General features: G+C 37.5%; 1 protein-coding gene across 12 annotated transcripts in view; it reads right to left on the bottom strand.

Annotated features, from left to right (window-relative positions):
• Nucleotides 1-19,890, bottom strand: part of dock7 (dedicator of cytokinesis 7) — a 66,071-nt gene that overhangs the window by 25,265 nt on the left and 20,916 nt on the right. For 6 of the 12 annotated variants that reach the window (XM_067459821.1, XM_067459818.1, XM_067459819.1 and 3 more), the window contains exons 15-32: nt 18,159-18,276; nt 17,966-18,036; nt 17,611-17,749; nt 16,477-16,578; nt 15,548-15,634; nt 15,228-15,459; nt 14,201-14,365; nt 13,895-14,064; nt 11,700-11,792; nt 10,386-10,475; nt 9,873-9,968; nt 9,617-9,757; nt 5,475-5,588; nt 5,221-5,388; nt 4,959-5,110; nt 4,686-4,855; nt 4,450-4,604; nt 80-262 (exon numbers count right to left, since the gene is read on the bottom strand). In XM_067459821.1, the coding sequence (XP_067315922.1) occupies nt 80-262; nt 4,450-4,604; nt 4,686-4,855; nt 4,959-5,110; nt 5,221-5,388; nt 5,475-5,588; nt 9,617-9,757; nt 9,873-9,968; nt 10,386-10,475; nt 11,700-11,792; nt 13,895-14,064; nt 14,201-14,365; nt 15,228-15,459; nt 15,548-15,634; nt 16,477-16,578; nt 17,611-17,749; nt 17,966-18,036; nt 18,159-18,276 (2,446 nt within the window). The remainder of the gene's footprint in view (nt 1-79; nt 263-4,449; nt 4,605-4,685; nt 4,856-4,958; nt 5,111-5,220; nt 5,389-5,474; nt 5,589-9,616; nt 9,758-9,872; nt 9,969-10,385; nt 10,476-11,699; nt 11,793-13,894; nt 14,065-14,200; nt 14,366-15,227; nt 15,460-15,547; nt 15,635-16,476; nt 16,579-17,610; nt 17,750-17,965; nt 18,037-18,158; nt 18,277-19,890) is intronic. The other 6 variants (XM_067459823.1, XM_067459827.1, XM_067459828.1 and 3 more) reach the window with 2 other exon arrangements.

Raw genomic sequence — 19,890 nt, 5'->3', positions numbered from 1 at the left:
GAGACCCAAAAGTGCTGTGGAGAAACTTCTGATTAATACCTATGGTTAAAACTCACTCAAATACGAAGTTTATTCAAACCTTGTATTCAAAGCAGGAGACACAGAGGTACAGCAGGTCCAGGAGACGGTTAAGCTGGGAGACAGACAGGTCAGTGAACCATTTCTGAAGTACCATCTCATCTGCATTCTTCAGCACCCACAGCAGACAGATGAGCAGACTTCGACTGGACTCAGCTGAGAACGAGCCATGCTGACGGGTGGCCTGGAGAACAAGGTGTATAGATTTTAGTAAAGGACTGATATTCTGCTTTTTCATACATTGCGTGATGCATCTTTCATGTTGTTTAACTTTGCTCTAATTGTCTGTAGCACTAAGTAATCTTTTCTTTTCATTCAAAAGAATTATTATAATAGAAGTTATGGCTGCTTAAGATTTATGAAAATAAAAAGGATTTTCACAAAAAAGATTTTTACAAAGAGTGACATTCTTTTCTCTCTACTACACAGATATCCAATCTTTTTTTGTCAGCTTAAATCTATTTAAAGAAATGTTATGATAATATTTCTATATTTTCACACTTTTAACTTTTTGATAAAATATAAAATTTGAAATATAAAATATATAATGTTTTATTTAGATTTGTATTATTACTTTTTCGGAAATGTTATATTTTTATAATCAAATTCATTATTAGCTGTTCCATCAACTCAAACCCCCAGTTTTGCAACAGATGGAATTGCATAAATGGCTGTTTTCAAACAGGTTTCCTACCTAAACAGTCTCCCCATGTAACACTGGTTGAACTGTCAGAAAACACCAAACTCATGTCATTGGTCACACCAACGTTTTGATTACACCACTTTATAATTTTTATATAATATATTATTATGCAATGTAATATAACAATGCATTTAAATGTGTTTCTCTTCATATTAAAGGGTTAGTTCACACAAAAATGAAATTTATGTAATTAATGACTCGATTCATGTCGTTCCATACCCATAAGACCTTCGCTCATCTTCGGAACACAGTTTAAGATACTTTATGTTTAGTCCGACAGTGTATCTTAGTGTAGGCACACTATACTGTCCATGTCCAGAAAGGGAATAAAAACATCATCAAAGTCGTCCACATGTGACATCAGTTAGTTCATTAGAATCTCTTGAAGCATCGAAATACATTTTAGTTCAAAAATAGCAAAAACTTTGACTTTATTCAGCATTGTCTTCTCTTCCGTGTTTGTTTTCAATCCTCAAATAAAGATTCAAACGGTTATGAGTCAGTGTATTAATTCATGATTCGGATCGCCAATGTCACGTGATTTCAGCAGTTTGGCAGTTTGACACGCGATCCAAATCATGAATCAATACGCTGATTCATAACCTTTTTAATCTTTATTCGAGGTTTGAAAACAAACGCGGAAGAGAAGACAATGCTTAATAAAGTCGCAGTTGTTGCTATTTTTGGACCAAAATGTACAGTCTTGTTCAAAATAATAGCAGTACAATGTGACTAACCAGAATAATCAAGGTTTTTCGTATATTTTTTTATTGCTACGTGGCAAACAAGTTACCAGTAGGTTCAGTAGATTCTCAGAAAACAAATGAGACCCAGCATTCATGATATGCACGCTCTTAAGGCTGTGCAATTGGGCAATTAGTTGAATTAGTTGAAAGGGGTGTGTTCAAAAAAATAGCAGTGTGGCATTCAATCACTGAGGTCATCAATTTTGTGAAGAAACAGGTGTGAATCAGGTGGCCCCTATTTAAGGATGAAGCCAACACTTGTTGAACATGCATTTGAAAGCTGAGGAAATGGATCGTTCAAGACATTGTTCAGAAGAACAGCGTACTTTGATTAAAAAGTTGATTAGAGAGGGGAAAACCTATAAAGAGGTGCAAAAAATGATAGGCTGTTCAGCTAAAATGATCTCCAATGCCTTAAAATGGAGAGCAAAACCAGAGAGACGTGGAAGAAAACGGAAGACAACCATCAAAATGGATAGAAGAATAACCAGAATGGCAAAGGCTCAGCCAATGATCACCTCCAGGATGATCAAAGACAGTCTGGAGTTACCTGTAAGTACTGTGACAGTTAGAAGACGTCTGTGTGAAGCTAATCTATTTTCAAGAATCCCCCGCAAAGTCCCTCTGTTAAAAAAAAGGCATGTGCAGAAGAGGTTACAATTTGCCAAAGAACACATCAACTGGCCTAAAGAGAAATGGAGGAACATTTTGTGAACTGATGAGAGTAAAATTGTTCTTTTTGGGTCCAAGGGCCACAGGCAGTTTGTGAGACGACCCCCAAACTCTGAATTCAAGCCACAGTACACAGTGAAGACAGTGAAGCATGGAGGTGCAAGCATCATGATATGGGCATGTTTCTCCTACTATGGTGTTGGGCCTATTTATCGCATACCAGGGATCATGGATCAGTTTGCATATGTTAAAATACTTGAAGAGGTCATGTTGCCCTATGCTGAAGAGGACATGCCCTTGAAACGGTTGTTTCAACAAGACAATGACCCAAAACACACTAGTAAACGGGCAAAGTCTTGGTTCCAAACCAACAAAATTAATGTTATGGAGTGGCCAGCCCAATCTCCAGACCTTAATCCAATTGAGAACTTGTGGGGTGATATCAAAAATGCTGTTTCTGAAGCAAAACCAAGAAATGTGAATGAATTGTGGAATGTTGTTAAAGAATAATGGAGTGGAATAACAGCTGAGAGGTGCCACAAGTTGGTTGACTCCATGCCACACAGATGTCAAGCCGTTTTAACAAACTGTGGTCATACAACTAAATATTAGTTTAGTGATTCACAGGATTGCTAAATCCCAGAAAAAAAAAATGTTTGTACAAAATAGTTTTGAGTTTGTACAGTCAAAGGTAGACACTGCTATTTTTTTGAACACACCCCTTTCAACTAATTGCCCAATTGCACAGCCTTAAGAGCGTGCATATCATGAATGCTGGGTCTCATTTGTTTTCTGACAATCTACTGAACCTACTGGTAACTTGTTTGCCACATAGCAATAAAAAATATACTAAAAACCTTGATTATTCTGGTTAGTCACATTGTACTGCTATTATTTTGAACAAGACTGTATTTCCGATGCTTCAAGAGATTCTAATCAACCAACTGATGTCACATATGGACTATTTTGATGATGTTTTTATTCCCTTTCTGGACATGAACAGTATAGTGTGCCTACACTTAGATACGCTCTTGGACTAAATATAAAATATCTTAAACTGTGTTCTGAAGATGAATGTAGGTCTTACGAGTGTGGAACAACATTAGGGTGAGTCATTAATGACATAAATTTCATTTTTGGGTGAACTAACCTTTTAAGCTGTGAAAGGATAAAGAAATGTAACATCATAAACATCTTTAATGCAGCACTAGGTAACTTTTCAACCTTCATAATATATTTTCAAGACTCTTGTGATGATACATCGACTTACAATAGATTGAATGACACGTCTGCCATAGCTTGATGGGGTCTGTATCGTTTTTAATCGTACTTTTAAACTTCGAGTTTTGGGTAGTAACCCGAGAACAAAAAGAACTACAAAATTCGACTGCTTTACGGCATATACGTCACTTCCACCAACACCCACACTTCCTTAAATTCGGACGTGCAAGCCCAACTTTGTTCGTCGGATATTATAGTCATGTCCAAAGCAGCAGAGACAAATAAAAAATAAAAGGTTTTGTTGGAGGAAAGAAATAAGAGGAAACGAAAAAGTGATCCGATTAAAGGCAGGAAGAGGATCAACATTGGACCAGCGTTTGCTCGTTGGCGTGAGCTGAAGGAGGCGTGCCCGACCGATGCTGTCATGCTTGTTATGGTGATTACCTACCACTCAAACATTGAATTGAAGTATCATATAGATTCTGTAAAACGGTAACCAATAGACTACTATAATAACGCTGGCTTGTAAACGTGAGCATCGGGATTATTTGCCGTTTAAAAAACAAACAAACATGAAATTATATTCATATGACATGCTGAAACATATGCCACTGACTGTACCTAGGATGAAGACATTTCACACGCGACGCCAGAAGAACACCTGCATGTGAACTCCTCTTGCAGTGTTCAGGGTAACTGTTAGTGCTGCACCAACCTGCGGGGCCGCTTTTATGAAGTTATTTGGCCCACCCCGCACCACTGTATATATTTTTACAACCCGCCCCGCACCCGAGACCATTAAATAGACATACAGGGTCCGCGGGTTATGAGACGACCCGCGCATTACTAGTTCAGGGTTATCAGGGTTGTCATGTCAACAAATGCACAACACGATGGCATCCCCTGTTGTAGGATGACAGAGCTTACGACAGCAGTTGAGGACATTATTTTTTACCAACTGTAGGGGGACCCCGAGAGCAAAAGTGCTGCTTTAAACTCCATCTATTAAGAACAGCGAGGCCACAATACCTGTGGATTGAGCAGAAAACTACTAGGCCGTGACATTTGTGGCACAGATGTTCCTGCAATTGCCATGGCAACAGTTTGGCTGATCATACTGTTACCCTCAGCTTCCTGGTCCTCTGTACCTGGACCACCAGGACGCCCCCACTGATTATGGGATTCTGTGATGGTAAAATATAGGTTAAAATCAAAACAAAACAAAACAAAACAAAACATGGGTGGATATATATATATACACATACCAGTGAAATCGTGGAGCTGAGGAAGGGTTTCCATGACAATGCCTATGAGTGGTAGGTAGAGCAGGGCGACTCTGGCTTTGACCTCAGGGTCAGCATAGCGTGGGTCCGAGTCATGACTGGACAGCAGATTATGAACCACGCTGATGACCTTCTTATGGAGACCAAACATCCTACAGCATCAGCAGAAAGTGTAAAATGGCACATTTAAAATCCAATATTTTGATATATATTAAAATGACAGAAGTCATAAAAGAATGACAATAGGGCACATACCATGGTAGTGACCCATCAGATTCAGGGTCCAGAATCACAGCCAGCTCTGTCAGAACGAGACCAGCGAGGTAATGCTGCTCTCTGAAGGGCACAGACAGCTCAAACATGTTGGCTATCTTTTGGTCCTGCACATGGGTAGAGAAACCAGAACTCTGGTGGGAGACAATGAGAAGGAAAAACAAAAACTGGGAATAAAGTTCTTATAAGTCTAGGTGTAATTTATAGTTTATCACAGTTAACCTTTCTCATATTGTGTTTATACCTGAGAGGTGGCAGAGGAGACTGAAGGAGAGGGGGAGGCTGGGGGTGTAAGTAGACTGAATGGCAGGTTCAGAGTGACATAGTGTTCGTGGCTACAGACTATCCTCAGGAAATCCAGTCTCAGAGACTCTAGAGTGGGGTTCTGTAGTGCATAGAGCTTGGTGGACACCTGGGAATATGAGGAATAGAAGATAATCAGAGAAGACAATGTGTACGAAGCATAGCATGTTGTCTGGAGCTGAATTTTTAAGGTACCTGTTTCCAGTAGGTTTTGATGAGAGAGAAGACAAAGCCTCTATCCATGACTGACAAGAGGTCATTGAGGAAGAACGCCAAGCTGGTGTTGAGCCTTTCCACCAACTCAAGATCCTGAAAAGACAGTGAAACATTAAACTGCAAACTCACCACTTCAAACCCTTTAACTGGGCACTACTAAGTCACTAATTTGAAATGTATTGTAGGAGCTATTTTCATTGTTAATATTATTGCACTGTCATATTTTATTAATTGAATAGCACAGTGAATATTTGGAGATGCTCCAGCAGGGCTCATTGATGAGGATCTATTATACTGGTCTGGTGGTTCAAATTTTTAGATACCAGTGAATTATCCCACATTTCAGGTACATAAAATGAATAAAGTTATCCAATGTAAAATATAGGGGTGACTCCGAATAGTCGAAGATTTAATGCATCGATATGCGGAGCCTGATTCGACCACCAATCTCACGGTTGAATCTTCGCGGGTGTTATGAAACGAGGATCATACCATTTTGGCAATATGGGGGTGCTCAATATTTTAAAGACGTGTCGCGGCGCTGAGCTGAGCTGAGCATCGGTGTGCGACCCCTTTAAGGGCGTTGAGCTGCGGACCAGCGGCAGCATTCAGCGACTGTCTGTGGCCACTCAGGAAGTTGTTTAAAATCTTGCCGCACCACAGAGCACTTTCGTGCAGCTCATCTGTCTGTCAATTCAAAATTGAGCTTGCGTGTATATAATGTGCGTGTGAGGTGGCGGTGTGAGATCCTGAGGCGCGGGGCTGAGCTTCGCGTCCTTCACCCCCTTTAGGCACAATCGGCTTAAGAACGTGCATGTAAACGCACTCAAGTGTTCTTTTCCTCTCTAGTCAGGTATTTTTTTTAGGTTTATTTATCAATATGTTCTTTTATATATTTGTGTGATGTTCTGTATTTCGATCACGGCTTTAACATGTTATGAGAACGGTTCATGAATGTTTATCCACCGCATTACCTTTTAGGCTATTTAAACCTAAATAAAAAAAGCCTTTGTCTGTTCGTCTGTCAGTTGGCAGGCAGTTTTGGTCGCTTTATTAAAAGTTGTTGCTGTGTGCAGTGTGTAAAGGAAAATAAAAATAGTTTTACCCTTCTGCTGACAAGTGTCGTGCCCCTCCCAACCCATTCACATACATAGATGATTCGACTATCGGTCGACCATAGAGAGATTGGACAATTCTGATTCGAGTGTCTAAATCCTTAGACGAGGACAGCCCTAGTAAAATAATACTGTACATGTCCTTCAAAAAATTAGCATATTGTGATAAAGTTCATTATTTTCCATAATGTAATAATAAAAATTAAACTTTCATATATTTTAAATTCATTGCACACCAACTGAAACATTTCAGGTCCTTTATTGTTTTAATACTGATGATTTTGGCGTAAAGCTCATGAAAACCCAAAATTCCTATCTCAAAGAATTAGCATATTTCATCCGACAAATAAAAGAAAAGTGGTTTTGGCACTGTAAGCAGGTGCCAGGTCGTGCTGAAAAACGAAATCTTCATCTCCATAAAGCTTTTCAGCAGATGGAAGCATGAAGTGCTCCAAAATCTCCTGATAGCTAGCTGCATTGACCCTGCCCTTGATAAAACACAGTGGACCAACACCAGCAGCTGACATGGCACCCCAGACCATCACTGACTGTGGGTACTTGACACTGGACTTTAGGCATTTTGGCATTTCCTTCTCCCCAGTCTTCCTCCAGACTCTGGCACCTTGATTTCGAATGACATGCAAAATTTGCTTTCATCCGAAAAAAGTACTTTGGACCACTGAGCAACAGTCCAGTGCTGCTTCTCTGTAGCCCAAAAGTGGTTTGACCTGGGGAATGCAGCACCTGTAGCCCATTTCCTGCAGACGCCTGTGCACGGTGGCTCTGGATGTTTCTACTCCAGACTCAGTCCACTGCTTCCACAGGTCCCCCAAGGTCTGGAATCGGTCCTTCTCCACAATCTTCCTCAGGGTCCGGTCACCTCTTCTAGTTGTGCAGCGTTTTTTGCCACACTTTTTCCTTCCCACAGACTTCCCACTGAGGTGCCTTGATACAGCACTCTGGGAACAGCCTATTCGTTCAGAAATGTCTTTCTGTGTCTTACCCTCTCGCTTGAGGGTGTCAATGATGGCCTTCTGGACAGCAGTCGGGTCAGCAGTCTTCCCCATGATTGCGGTTTTGAGTAATGAACCAGGCTGGGAGTTTTTAAAAGCCTCAGGAATCTTTTGCAGGTGTTTAGAGTTAATTAGTTGATTCAGATGATTAGGTTAATAGCTCGTTTAGAGAACCTTTCATGATATGCTAATTTTTTGAGATAGCAAAAATCTCAATTTTGGGGTTTTCATGCGCTGTATGCCAAAATCATCAGTATTAAAACAATAAAAGACCTGAAATATTTCAGTTGGTGTGCAAAGAATCTAAAATATATGAAAGTTTATTTTTTATCATCACATTATGGAAAATAATTAACTTTATCACAATATGCTAATTTTTTTTAGAATTACCTGTACTGTATAGTCTTCACTAGGAATACACTTATAGGATTTTTTGGGGCCGATACCGATTTTATTACAATTAAAATAGAGTGTTTTAATCATGTTTTAAATCAGCAAAGTAAAAAAAAACAGTAAAAAACATACATTACCTCATAGCCTACTAGCTAGTTTATTGTTGCATTATCAAATAATTTCTAATGAACAGAGAATGGATCCATTTAACATTCAGCAGGTCAATATAAATACAACAGAACAAGATATACAGTATATGAAATAAACAGTGCGTTTTAAGTAGGTTTAATGTTAAATAACACTGCATCTTCTTTACTGTATAAATTAAATGCATACATTATTATTACATTGAGACGTAGCTACATTTTACTGTAGGCTACAACATTAATTCTGTCACAATTACTTTGTTAAACTGAACTTTTCTTTTGACCGGTTGCCGTGGAGCCCTTCAAGTTCCTGTGTGTATGTTTATTATATGACGATAGATTTTGTTCGAAATGAAACAGTAAAAAGCTCATGAAGTGAATGGAGATGCATTCACATCCTCATATTGAGGCGGCAGAGGCTGAAAAACACTGCAAGTTTCAGTGTGTGCGTGTGTTTGGCAAATGAAACCGCTCGTCTGCGCCATTCACACAGAAATGTGCAGGATTCATATTTAAACAGCCTTTTTGCGGTTTAATATTTCACAGACACTAGTATATATTAGGAACAAATTCCGTGGCATTCCACTATGCAGTAAATTACGTTTTTATGACTGAATTCCGTCTGCGTTGTCCACATCGCAGAAATTAATCCTTATGAAAGTTACAAAAGTTACTTTAGTCATTTTATTTTGGTCTTTTGTTATTTGATTAACATTAAACCGCAGACAGCAGTGCAGCAGGAATATTACATTATAATCTTGGATAATGCAACAGACATTATACAGCTCAGTGCCTTCACAGAGTTCATTAATAAACCATCGGTTTGTTATATCAGGCTTTTTCATGCTATAGCCGATACGCTGATGGTTGTAAATTGATCAAAAATTGTCTGATAAATATTGGCTGCACATACATCGGTGCATCCCTAGTCTTCACTGTATAAAACAAATATAGATTAATCATTACAAAAGTTATTCACGTCAAGAGCAGAGAGTGATTTTCTCTGTCTTTTGTCGTTATATTAACATTGAGGACAAAGACAGCAATAGGTTGTTAGTTTGCCTTCACTTTAAGAGCTGCACATATCCATTCTACTGTTACAAACGGATTTTCTTTCTCAAGTGTTTATGTTCACATAAGACATAACTGACTATGTTTCACAAGGATACTTGCATTTTGGGAATTTTGTGTGAATTTGTCCCTTTAGACGTAAGCAACATGAAAGAGAACTCAATTTAATAGACTATTCTCACAAGATGCACGCATTTTGGATGTTTACGCACAGAAAACGTATTGAAAACATCATGCGATTACTGTACCCCTTCCTGTAATAATGTACGAAACCATTTGTTATACATAAAACAGTTCATGTTTTCACTTGCACATACCATTTGTGGTATAAACAAATAAGATAAAAAACTGTTCAATTCATTAATTGCAGTTGAAATTCTCACCTTCTGGAAACGTGAGACAATGTCACCTGCAATGGTGCTAACCAGAGCAGTGATGTCATCCATGAAGCGCTCAGGGAAGCGGTTCTTCCTGGGAGACTCCAGTCGGTCAGTAAAGTATAAGTGGTGTATGATGCTCTTAACCTAAAATGAGAAAGGATCAAGAAAACACTGTTCATCTCACAAACTCAACTGCAAAAATGTTAAACCTTTGATTATAGAGGAGGAAGCATAGAAACTCGAGTGTGTTAGATCCTACCATGAGCTCAAAGAAGAACCAGGCCTGTTGCAGGGCTCCCTCCCTCACGCTCCCACTGCTGACTACCCACTGCAGGGCAAGCTCCTCATGAAAGAGCTGAGAATGGGAAGGAACCATCAGAGAACCATTCAACATCAAATACACTGCATAAAGGTCACTGTGTCTTAGTTCTAGTGTGGGATCTGAAAAAGTCCTTTGACATAAATGTCATTGTGATGCTGTAAGAGTGGGGAGGATTCATTATTCTACGGATCAAACATTGAACACAAATAAAACACAGTACCCGTTACTGGTGCAAAACCAACAGGGTGCTTCATACCACAACTGACACATCATTCCCTCGTCATACAGTCTTCAGGTGGCATTCATAGTAAAAAGATCTTGTACCCAGCATCCACAAGAACATGACAACCACAGCAACAAAACAACAACAACAACATCCAGTCATTCCAAGACAGACAGGCGCAGGTGAGGAGAGGGTCGGCTCCTGCACTCCAGGAACTGGGTCTCTACCTTTTTGGTCGGCAATCGTCCTGTTAATGTTTGCAAGAAACTGGCGCTCTCAGTGTGCGATGACATGCGATTGCCACTGCGCTCCATGGCCTACGGGTGGGGATGAATGGAAGGGTGACAATAGATTAGTGTGGAGGAAAGGAGTATGTGGTGCCATTCACTAAATCACTACCAATACCTCCACACATACACACACAAACACACGCACGCACGCAAACACACGCGCACACACACACACAATACGGAACAAGACTGCAAAAAGTGTAATATCACAAAGAATAAAAAAATTACTTGAAATTGAGCAATTATAGTTTCCATCAGACAAATAGCCATTATGAGGGGCATGGTGACTTAACTTGTAAACTTGTCTACTCAATAAGGCGACTGAAGAGATTTATACAATAAAAAAATTGTTTTAAGTGTTTTGGTGTGATTACTAAAGTATGTATGTATGTATGTATGCATGTATGTATGCATGTATGTGTATGCATGTATGCATGTAAGCTTGCTTTAATGAATCAGACTGTTACAGGCACTGAGTAATGAGAAAATAAAATGATTAATCTTAACCAGGTGCCAATTATTAAAATAATAATAATAATAATGATAATAATAATAATAATAATAAGTAATAATAATAAGTAAAAACAAGACAAATAAATCATTCACACACACACACACTCGCGCATACATGTACATGCAGCGTATCATGACATGCCAAGCAGAAAGTAAATGGAAATTTGATAGTTATGCCCATGCAATGCTTTTTAAAGTGAAATGGTGAATAAGAAAAATGAGGCTGCTTTGAGAATGACTGTTTAAAGGGATAGTTCAATTTAAAATGAAAATTCTGCCATTCTTCACTCACCCTCAAGTTGTTTCAAACCTGTATGAATTTCTTTCTTCAGCTGAACACAAGGGAAGATATTTAGAAGAATGTCAGTAACCAAACAGTTAACTGAAGCCATTGACTTCCATAGGAAAAAAAAATACTATGGAAGTTAATGGCTCCAGGTAACTGTTTGGTTACTGACATTCTTCTAAATATCTTCCCTTGTGTTCAGCTGAAGAAAGAAATTCATACAGGTTTGAAACAACTTGAGAGTGAGTAAAGGATGACAGGATTTTAATTTTAAAGTGAACTATATCTTTAAGAGGAGTGAATGGGAAAAACAAAAATAAAGGGAAAAAAGGAAAATGGCAGTGGCAGTGGAAGTGACATTATTAGATACTGCTGTTTTAGTGCTACTGGGAAGGGCTGTGTGAAGTGGGGGATTCTGTTTTGTATTTGGGGATTGGGATAGTCAGAAAGACCTGCATAGCATCGGATGTTGAGCCAGGGCTGGTCCCCCAGGGGGCGCTTTTGCACCCCATTGTATGCACCCAGGAGTTGGAGCGATCTAAGCCCTGCAAGCCAAGGGTGGCATCAAAAGGATCACAGGCAGAGGCAAGCAAGCCAGGGAACAGTGAAAGGTCAAAGGTTACAAGTTAAAGAAACAAGTGAGTCAGGTTAGTTTATATTACATTTGACATTTCTAAACAGCAAAAGGTCAGAATATCAAGCATATTTAAGTGGTAACAAAAATCAAAGGCTTAAGGCCCGGATATACTTCATTTTCCGCATTCCATGTTGTGTCCGCACAGCCTTTAAATTATACACAAACGCAGATAAGCACAGATAGGCGAGTTCGACAAATGCAGTTCAAATGCTTTTCTATACTCTACAAGGCATCAGATAGCAGCAGTAAGTCATTTACAGGGTATTCGTTCGGTAGGGTAGAATAGAAAAGGAAAACTAGTAGATTTACCATTGTATTAGTGTTATCAAAACTACCGACTTCGGTACTGAAATGTAAAAAAAATGTGATACCAAATTTGATACCAGCATTTCCCTCTAGCATTTTGAGCACTGTTGAATGGATTCTTAAACACCTCTGATAGGCCATCGTGTTCACGAACTCAAAATATATGTCTGTGATTGGATACAATGATCAACGCTGCAATTTTTTAAATAAATAGATGTCTTTGACGCTCTTCACAGAGTGCTCCCGCCTGTATACATGTAATCACTCGGTGAAAAGCATCTAAGACATCTATTTAGCCACCTAGTGGACTCAGTATGTCCACTGTCTCAACATTCACCTTGCGCATGTGGTTTGTGCGGACGGGCCCTCCTGATGATGAATATTACATCATGCAGACAATGTGCGGACCATCGAGGAACACGAACAGCTGAAGTATACTTTGGGCTTAAGTACGGCACAGTTAGCACAGGGTGCATAATTGTGAAATCAGATTGATTTAATTCACACAACAGAGGGGAAAAGATTAGTGGTTAGCAAAAAAATAAGTGAACCTCTAGTTAAAAAAAAATATTCAGAAAATGTGTTTCATTGTGTGGTTCAAAATCATGTCAACTACATCTTAAATACTACTATTTAAACGTTTGGCCTTAACAAGAGTTTTTTTAAAGAGGTTTTTTTTTTTAAGATTTTTCTTTTTTTTAACCTAAAAACAATGTGTCAGTTTCCACAGCAATTAAGGAGTAAACTTTCCAACACTTTTAATGTTGAATACAAATGTTGTTTTTAGCACCAAATCAGCATATTAGAACGATTTCTGAAGGACACTGAAAACTGGAGTAATGGCTGCTGAAAATAAAGCGTTACCATCACAGGAATAAATTGCATTTCAAAATATATTACAATCAAAAACAGATATTTTAAATTGTAATAATATTTCACATTATTAGTGTTTAATTGTATTTTTAGTCAAATAAATGCAGTCTTTGTGAGATTTTTTCTAAAAAAATGTTTTTTTAATGAACCAACACAAGACTGCTAGTGTATGTAGTAAACACTTCTAAAATCGTCATGAGTACATTCAAAAGACCTGCAATGTAAAAATTCAACAACATTTAGACCAATTTGAAAAGAACTACAATAATTTCAACTATTATATATTTTTAAACATTTTTAATAAATATACTGTAAAATGTTGTTTTAAATGTAGTCTCTTAAGAAGTTGTGTTTTCAGATAAAAGTTTATTTACAGCCATATACTTAATCAAAGATTTCAGTTATTAAATGTCACATTTTACCTGATTTGCATAATTTATTCAGTAATCTGGGCACTACATCAATAAAGTCACCGTATACAAATCACTGAGCTATCAGCTACACATTCATCAAAGGTAAACTGTCCTCAACTACACATTCATTGTGTTACAGCTTTTTTTTTTTTTTTTTTGCAAGATTGTGTAACATAGGTTAAGTACATAAAATGTTCCAGCTAAAGTTTGTCTTACTTGTAAGCTATAGGTTGACCTGTAACATTGGGAAATGCTGATCAGCTAAGTCAGCAAGCTAATGCAAAAAGTCAGTGACCTCATAATAATACACAGCAATAATAAAATACACTTTGAAATGTATATGAGCTATGGCGATGTGTCTATAATATTAATAGAACAGTATAATAGCCATCAGAGCTGCTGAAATGCGTCTACCAACCTTGCTGCCAATGATGGAGCGTACTTCATCATCTGGGGAAGTGGGAGTGCCAGAGATGTCTGGGTTGCTGTTGCTAAGGCTACGAGAGCGGTTAAGGTTGAGGCTTGCGGGTCTAACGGCAGAACGAGCCATTGTGGCATAATGCACTGAACCACCCAATCCTCCTGGGCCTAATACACAGAACAGAATACATTAAAATAGAAACACATTGGAATGGCAACTAATTTCACCAATCTTAAACACACCAAAAGCCACACATTTAGATTTAGAGAAAGAACTAATCAAAAGATTAAGCTGAAACCTGACCTGGAGAGGGGGAGTTAGGATCCATGTTGGGTAGGCGGAAGACATAGTGAATATATGAGGAGAGAAGGCTGTTTCGCCCATGCATGTCTTGACTAGTGTCCAAGTACTTGTGCAAACGATTCACTATAGATGCCATCACTTCAAAAGAGGCCTGACCAAGATTCACTACAGAAAAGAGAAAATAAAACAAGATCATTTAGGTAAGGTAAGGTAATTTATCTATAAAGCACAATTAAAAACAATGGGTAGTTGTAATTTAGAAACAGTCAGTTAGGAGACTAATAATTTATCTCAGAACTTCATAAAATAGTTACTAAAATATATGAATAACAAAGTTATTTAGTGTTTAATAGAAAGTTGCACAGAAATAAAGCAAAGTTGCAAAACTTATGTTAAAAAACATTTTGAGCATCTAAAAGATACATTTAGAAAATCTTAATTTTCTTACTCTGATCACGAGACCTAGGTATAGTTATTCAAAAATAAAACTAAGTAAGATCATTTTTTTCTAAAAACTATTTCAAAAGTATTAAAAGAATAAAACAAGTTACCCAAAGGGTATTGCAGTACAGTAATACATTTAATGGACAGTGGATTCTAACATCATGAACACTTGGGAATTTTCTCCTGACAGTAAAGATTTATGTCCGAGTCTTGAGTGTCCTTTCCGGCATTGTGTGTAAATCACTTGATCCCAGCGATTATAAAAATGGAATCCATTACCAATGACCAACTTCTGATTTAATTCACACACGAATTCTTCAGTCGAATATGTGAGCTGGTTGAAAATAATAGATTTAAAACAATGATTTGTTTTCATATTGGAAATAGAAACAAGGTTTAGAGTAAAAATTTTAATGTGGCCGAACTACCCATTTCATTTTAGATGACTTACAAGGACCACACAAATTCAACCTGTAGGGATTTCTTTCTTCTGTGGAACATTTATGTTGTTTCAAATTTTGAAATGTTTTCTGAACTTTCTATGTGTTTTCTGAGAGGATGTAGTTTGGCGGACAGCGAGTACCTATCTGCCCGGCAATTACAGGAGGCCGCACCATCAGCAAAACCAATTTGTCCAGTAGTAGGTGAAGGAAGCGCACCACAGGCTCCAGCTGAGATGAATTCAAAGCTGCGATACTAGACTTCAGCTCAGCCTCCAGATTATTCTCCATAATTCGCATATCTCCTATCCTCACGGGGAACATGTGCTCATCCAGCGCATGCACCAGAGCAAAGAACTTATCTAAATACTGGTCCTGGGGAAAGGAAAGAAACAAATCAGAGAATGCATGTGTTGGTAGGCTTTAATTTAATCAGTATTTTGACAATTTAACTACTAATTACCTGCGTGTGGATGGTGGATGCAGCCACAACCTCTACATTAAACACCCCTCTGTGGTTATCCACCCATTTCATTCCAGGAAGGGGAACCTACACACAAATGCATGAATGAATTTCCAGTATAATTTATTTTAATAAATAGGTATTATTATATATTGCTACCCCAACATACTTTAAAACGATAAAAAGATACAAAATAAATAAGTACTTTGTCTTAGTTTGCTCATTTTCAGAACACAAATGAAGATATTTTTGTTGAAATTCGATGACTCAGAAAGACCTCCATTGGCAACTATGTAATATCCTACAATCATTTTATGAAGCGACAAGAATAGTTTTTGTTTGCAAATTTGTTTTTAAATAATGAATTATATAATGATGGCCGATTTCAAAACAACCGTTCGAACCGTTATGAATCAGTGTATCGAATCAGCAGTTCGGACACACGTTGCGAATCATGAATCGATATGTTGATTCATTAAGCTCCGAAGCTTCAGGAAGCTTTGTTTTGAAATCAGCCATCACTATATAAGTCGTTATTTAGTTTTTTTTTGTGCACAAAAACTATTCTCGTCGCTTCATCAAATGATTGTAAAACAACTGTAGTGAGATGGGCTTTGTAACGACGTCTTTAGTGCCTTTATGGGTCTTGAGAGATGAAATGGCATTGGTGTCAATGAAGGTCTTTCTGAGCCATCAGATTTCAACAAAAATATCAATTTGTGTTCCGAAGATGAAAGGAGGTCAACATAAGGAGGTGTCAAACAACATAAGGGTGAGTAATTAATGACAGAATTTTCATTTTTGGGTAAACTAACTAACCCTTTAACACCTAATGAATTTTAAAAAAAGATACTTTACATGACCAAACAATCTCATTAAAGAACTTCCCATCTTTATCTATGTGTGTTGTATGAGAGAAACTGCCTTACATCAGGAGAGAGAACAGAGTAAGACTGAGGTGGTTTCTCCAGCGATACGGGCAGGCAGAAGTGACCTGTTCTTAAGCGTCCATTCTGCAGCATGGGAATCCACTGAGGGAGACAGAGACATAACATTTACAACAGGTGAGAACCTTCAGGCACATCATGATTCATACTCAAGGAGTCATACTCCAGTTCCAAAATTCAGTAATGCAAATCTATGTCATCGAATTAAGGTGGCTAGCTGCCAAAACCTCTGTAATCTGATAGATGTTCTCTTTTTGCACAGTGCGAATGCTAAAAATAATTTAAAAAAGTTAAACTGGATATAGAATTTTTTTGTGTTTGTGTACAGTTTAATTCTCACCAAGGCTAAATTTATGTAAAAAATACATTCAAAAAATGAATATTAATAATTTTTTCAGCAATCACTATAGTCCTCAGTAGGTAGGTTTACATGCACTAATATATTTAATCGAAAATTGATCATTAATTATCAATTTTCGTGATTTGTCAATTTGTCAATCAGAATCAATCCAATCTGATTTGTATATCCAAAAATGTCACTGGAGAAGTTTTTTTTTAGCGAGGATATACTTAAAAAGAAACCTGACATTTATGTCAGAAAAGGTTTTTCGCAAATATTTAATCTCATCATATGTAAATATATGCATCATAGCACTGCACGTTTTTGAATCTGATGGGAAAAAAAGTAGGATTTAAGTGTTTACATACTTAATTTTTTTCCTGTTGATCTGATCATTTCAATTTGAATTTCATCCAGATTGAGCTCAATCAGATTAAGTGAGGTGTTTACATCATTTACTAAACAGGGCAAATTAGCGTGAGAGCGCAATTAAAAAAAAACGGTGATGGGAGTAGAAAGTGTGTGATCTACTGACAAGGCACAAATGAAAGAACACAGAAGTAGCCGGATAATTTGCAGAATCTACCAAGAGCAGTGCAAATTAGCATCTGGTTTAATATTTGTGTTAAAAAACACTTTAATATTAGTGTGTGTGTGTGTGTGTGTGTGTGTGTGTGTGTGTGTGTGTGTGTGTGTGTGTGTGTGTGTGTGTGTGTGTGTGTGTGTGTGTGTGTGTGTGTGTGTGTGTGTGTGTGTGTGTAGAGCACAGTATGTACTGTGTATCCGACAGGCGTCTCCAGTGGCGTGTTCTGTTTCTGTTGACAGCTGACGTGGTAGAAAGTGAAGAGGATGTGATGATGGTCGGTCAGCGAGGCTGGTAGCTTGACTTTAACTTCATCATGGAAATCAGGTGATCTGAGGAAAGAACATTTGAGAAATGAGAAAAAAAGAGAACTATTGTAAAAATGTCAGTGTAAACAATCAGTGTAAAAAAAACCTCAAAATTATTAAACTATTTCAAAATCACATACAACTATCACCGCACTCCCTGAGCTGATGTTTGATTGCATGTTGAAGACTTCTGCATGTCATGTAAATGAGTTTGTATAAATGATGCAGCCATGAACTTACCGATTATGATAGACTACAGAAGTGTAAGCATCCTTTGAATACTCTGCACAGCTGGATTTTCCATAGATTACCTAAGAGACCATGGAAGAAAGAAGTGTAAGTGCAGGATTCCATGTCACCAAATCAAGAGAGTGCTTCTGCATGACATGTATGGCAATATGAGAGTTTTGTAAATCAAGCTGACCAAACTTACAGGCATAGCATTACTAGGATCTTCCCCATTCATGAACTGTACTTTCACTGTAATGTTACGGGCAGAGCCTTGACGATTAGCGAAGTTCAGGCTCTGTGGGTTCACATACAGGAGGTTCCTACAAATACAGGTAGACAGAGAAAGGGAAATTGTTCATACATCAAATGTTTGATCCAAACGGCTCCCAATCAATTAAATAGACATTTGAAATTTTGTAAATTCTTAATTTTTTATAAGGTTTTATGCATCTTATAGTCAGTATTTTTTTCAAGTTTTTTGTGTAAATAATTCTGGAAATGTTCTTCTAGTTTCTCAACTGATTCCTAAACTTAAAATAAAACATTAAATCTCCATGAAATGAAGTGTCCATGAAGTTAAAAAAACCATTATGAAATCAACAACATATTCTTAAAGGTTCACCCAAAAATCAACACCCGTAAAACCTCCTTTCATCTTCGGAACACAAATTGAGATATTTTTATTGAAATCCGACGGCTCAGACAGGCTTTCATTGACACCAATGTCATTTCCTCTCTCAAGGCCTATAAAGGCAGTAAAGCTGTCGTTACAAAGCCCATCTCACTACAGTGGCTCTACAATAATTTTATGAAGTGTCGAGAATAGTTTTTGTGTGCAAAAAAACCCCCTAAATAACGACTTATATAGGGATGGCTGATTTCAAAACAATGTTTCGAAAGTTATGAATCAGTGTATTGATTCATGATTCGGATCAGCAATGTCATGTGATTTCTGCAGTTCTGAAGTTTGACACGCAATCTGAATCATAAATCAATAGCTGATTTTTCATGAATCAATACGCTGCTGGGCTTTGTAACGACATCTTTAGTGCCTTTTATGGGTCTTGAGAGAGGAAATGACATTGGTGTCTTTCGAGAATTTTCATTTTGGGGTGAACTAACCCTTTAAAACTTACAGGATATTCAAATATTCAAAGAGTAATTGATACAAATAATACACTACAATTTAATTACATAAAGGACACAAGTTGCACTAAAAATAACAAATACAGTTTCTGTTCACATGTGAAAACGTCTTAAAGCAAAAAGCCCGGGACAAAATTTGGGACATTAACTTTAATCCCCACTAATATTTTCATTGCATAGATTTTTGTTGCACAGCTGTTTCCGTTCTGTGGTTACAGTAGCTGCAGGGACAGACAGAAATACTGCAGTGACGTGGAACATATTCTCCTGGGAGACCGCACAGTCCGCAAAGGTCACAGACTTTCCAAGGAGCACAGAAATCTCATGCACTCAGTATTACCTCCTCTCTAATGTGGTGTGTATATAATTTCAAAACGTGATCTGATGTTCGAATTCAAAAGGAAAAAATGAGCAAGGCAAAAGTGGATAAGTGCGTTTACATTGTGCACTAAATCATTAAGAGTTTGCTATTATATTAAAGGTGTCATGAACTGGCTTTTTTAAATATATTAAATATTATATATATATATATATATATATATATATATATATATATATATATATATATATATATATATATATATATACATACACACACATACATACATACATACATACATACACACACACACACACACACACTTGTCTGAGGTCAACTTATGATGTTCGTGTGGTTTTTACATTCAAAATCATAATGAATATTTAACAAGCTATTTTCTACACTGGTTTTGAGGGTCTTTCCTGCAACACTCTGATTTGATGGGCGTGCCACACTGAAGACTTGGAAG

This window comes from Pseudorasbora parva, chromosome 12 (genome assembly GCF_024679245.1).
Source record: "Pseudorasbora parva isolate DD20220531a chromosome 12, ASM2467924v1, whole genome shotgun sequence".
Classification (NCBI taxonomy): Eukaryota; Metazoa; Chordata; class Actinopteri; order Cypriniformes; family Gobionidae; genus Pseudorasbora; species Pseudorasbora parva.
Note: the sequence above shows the minus strand (reverse complement) of the source record. Positions and strands in the feature narration are given on the sequence as shown.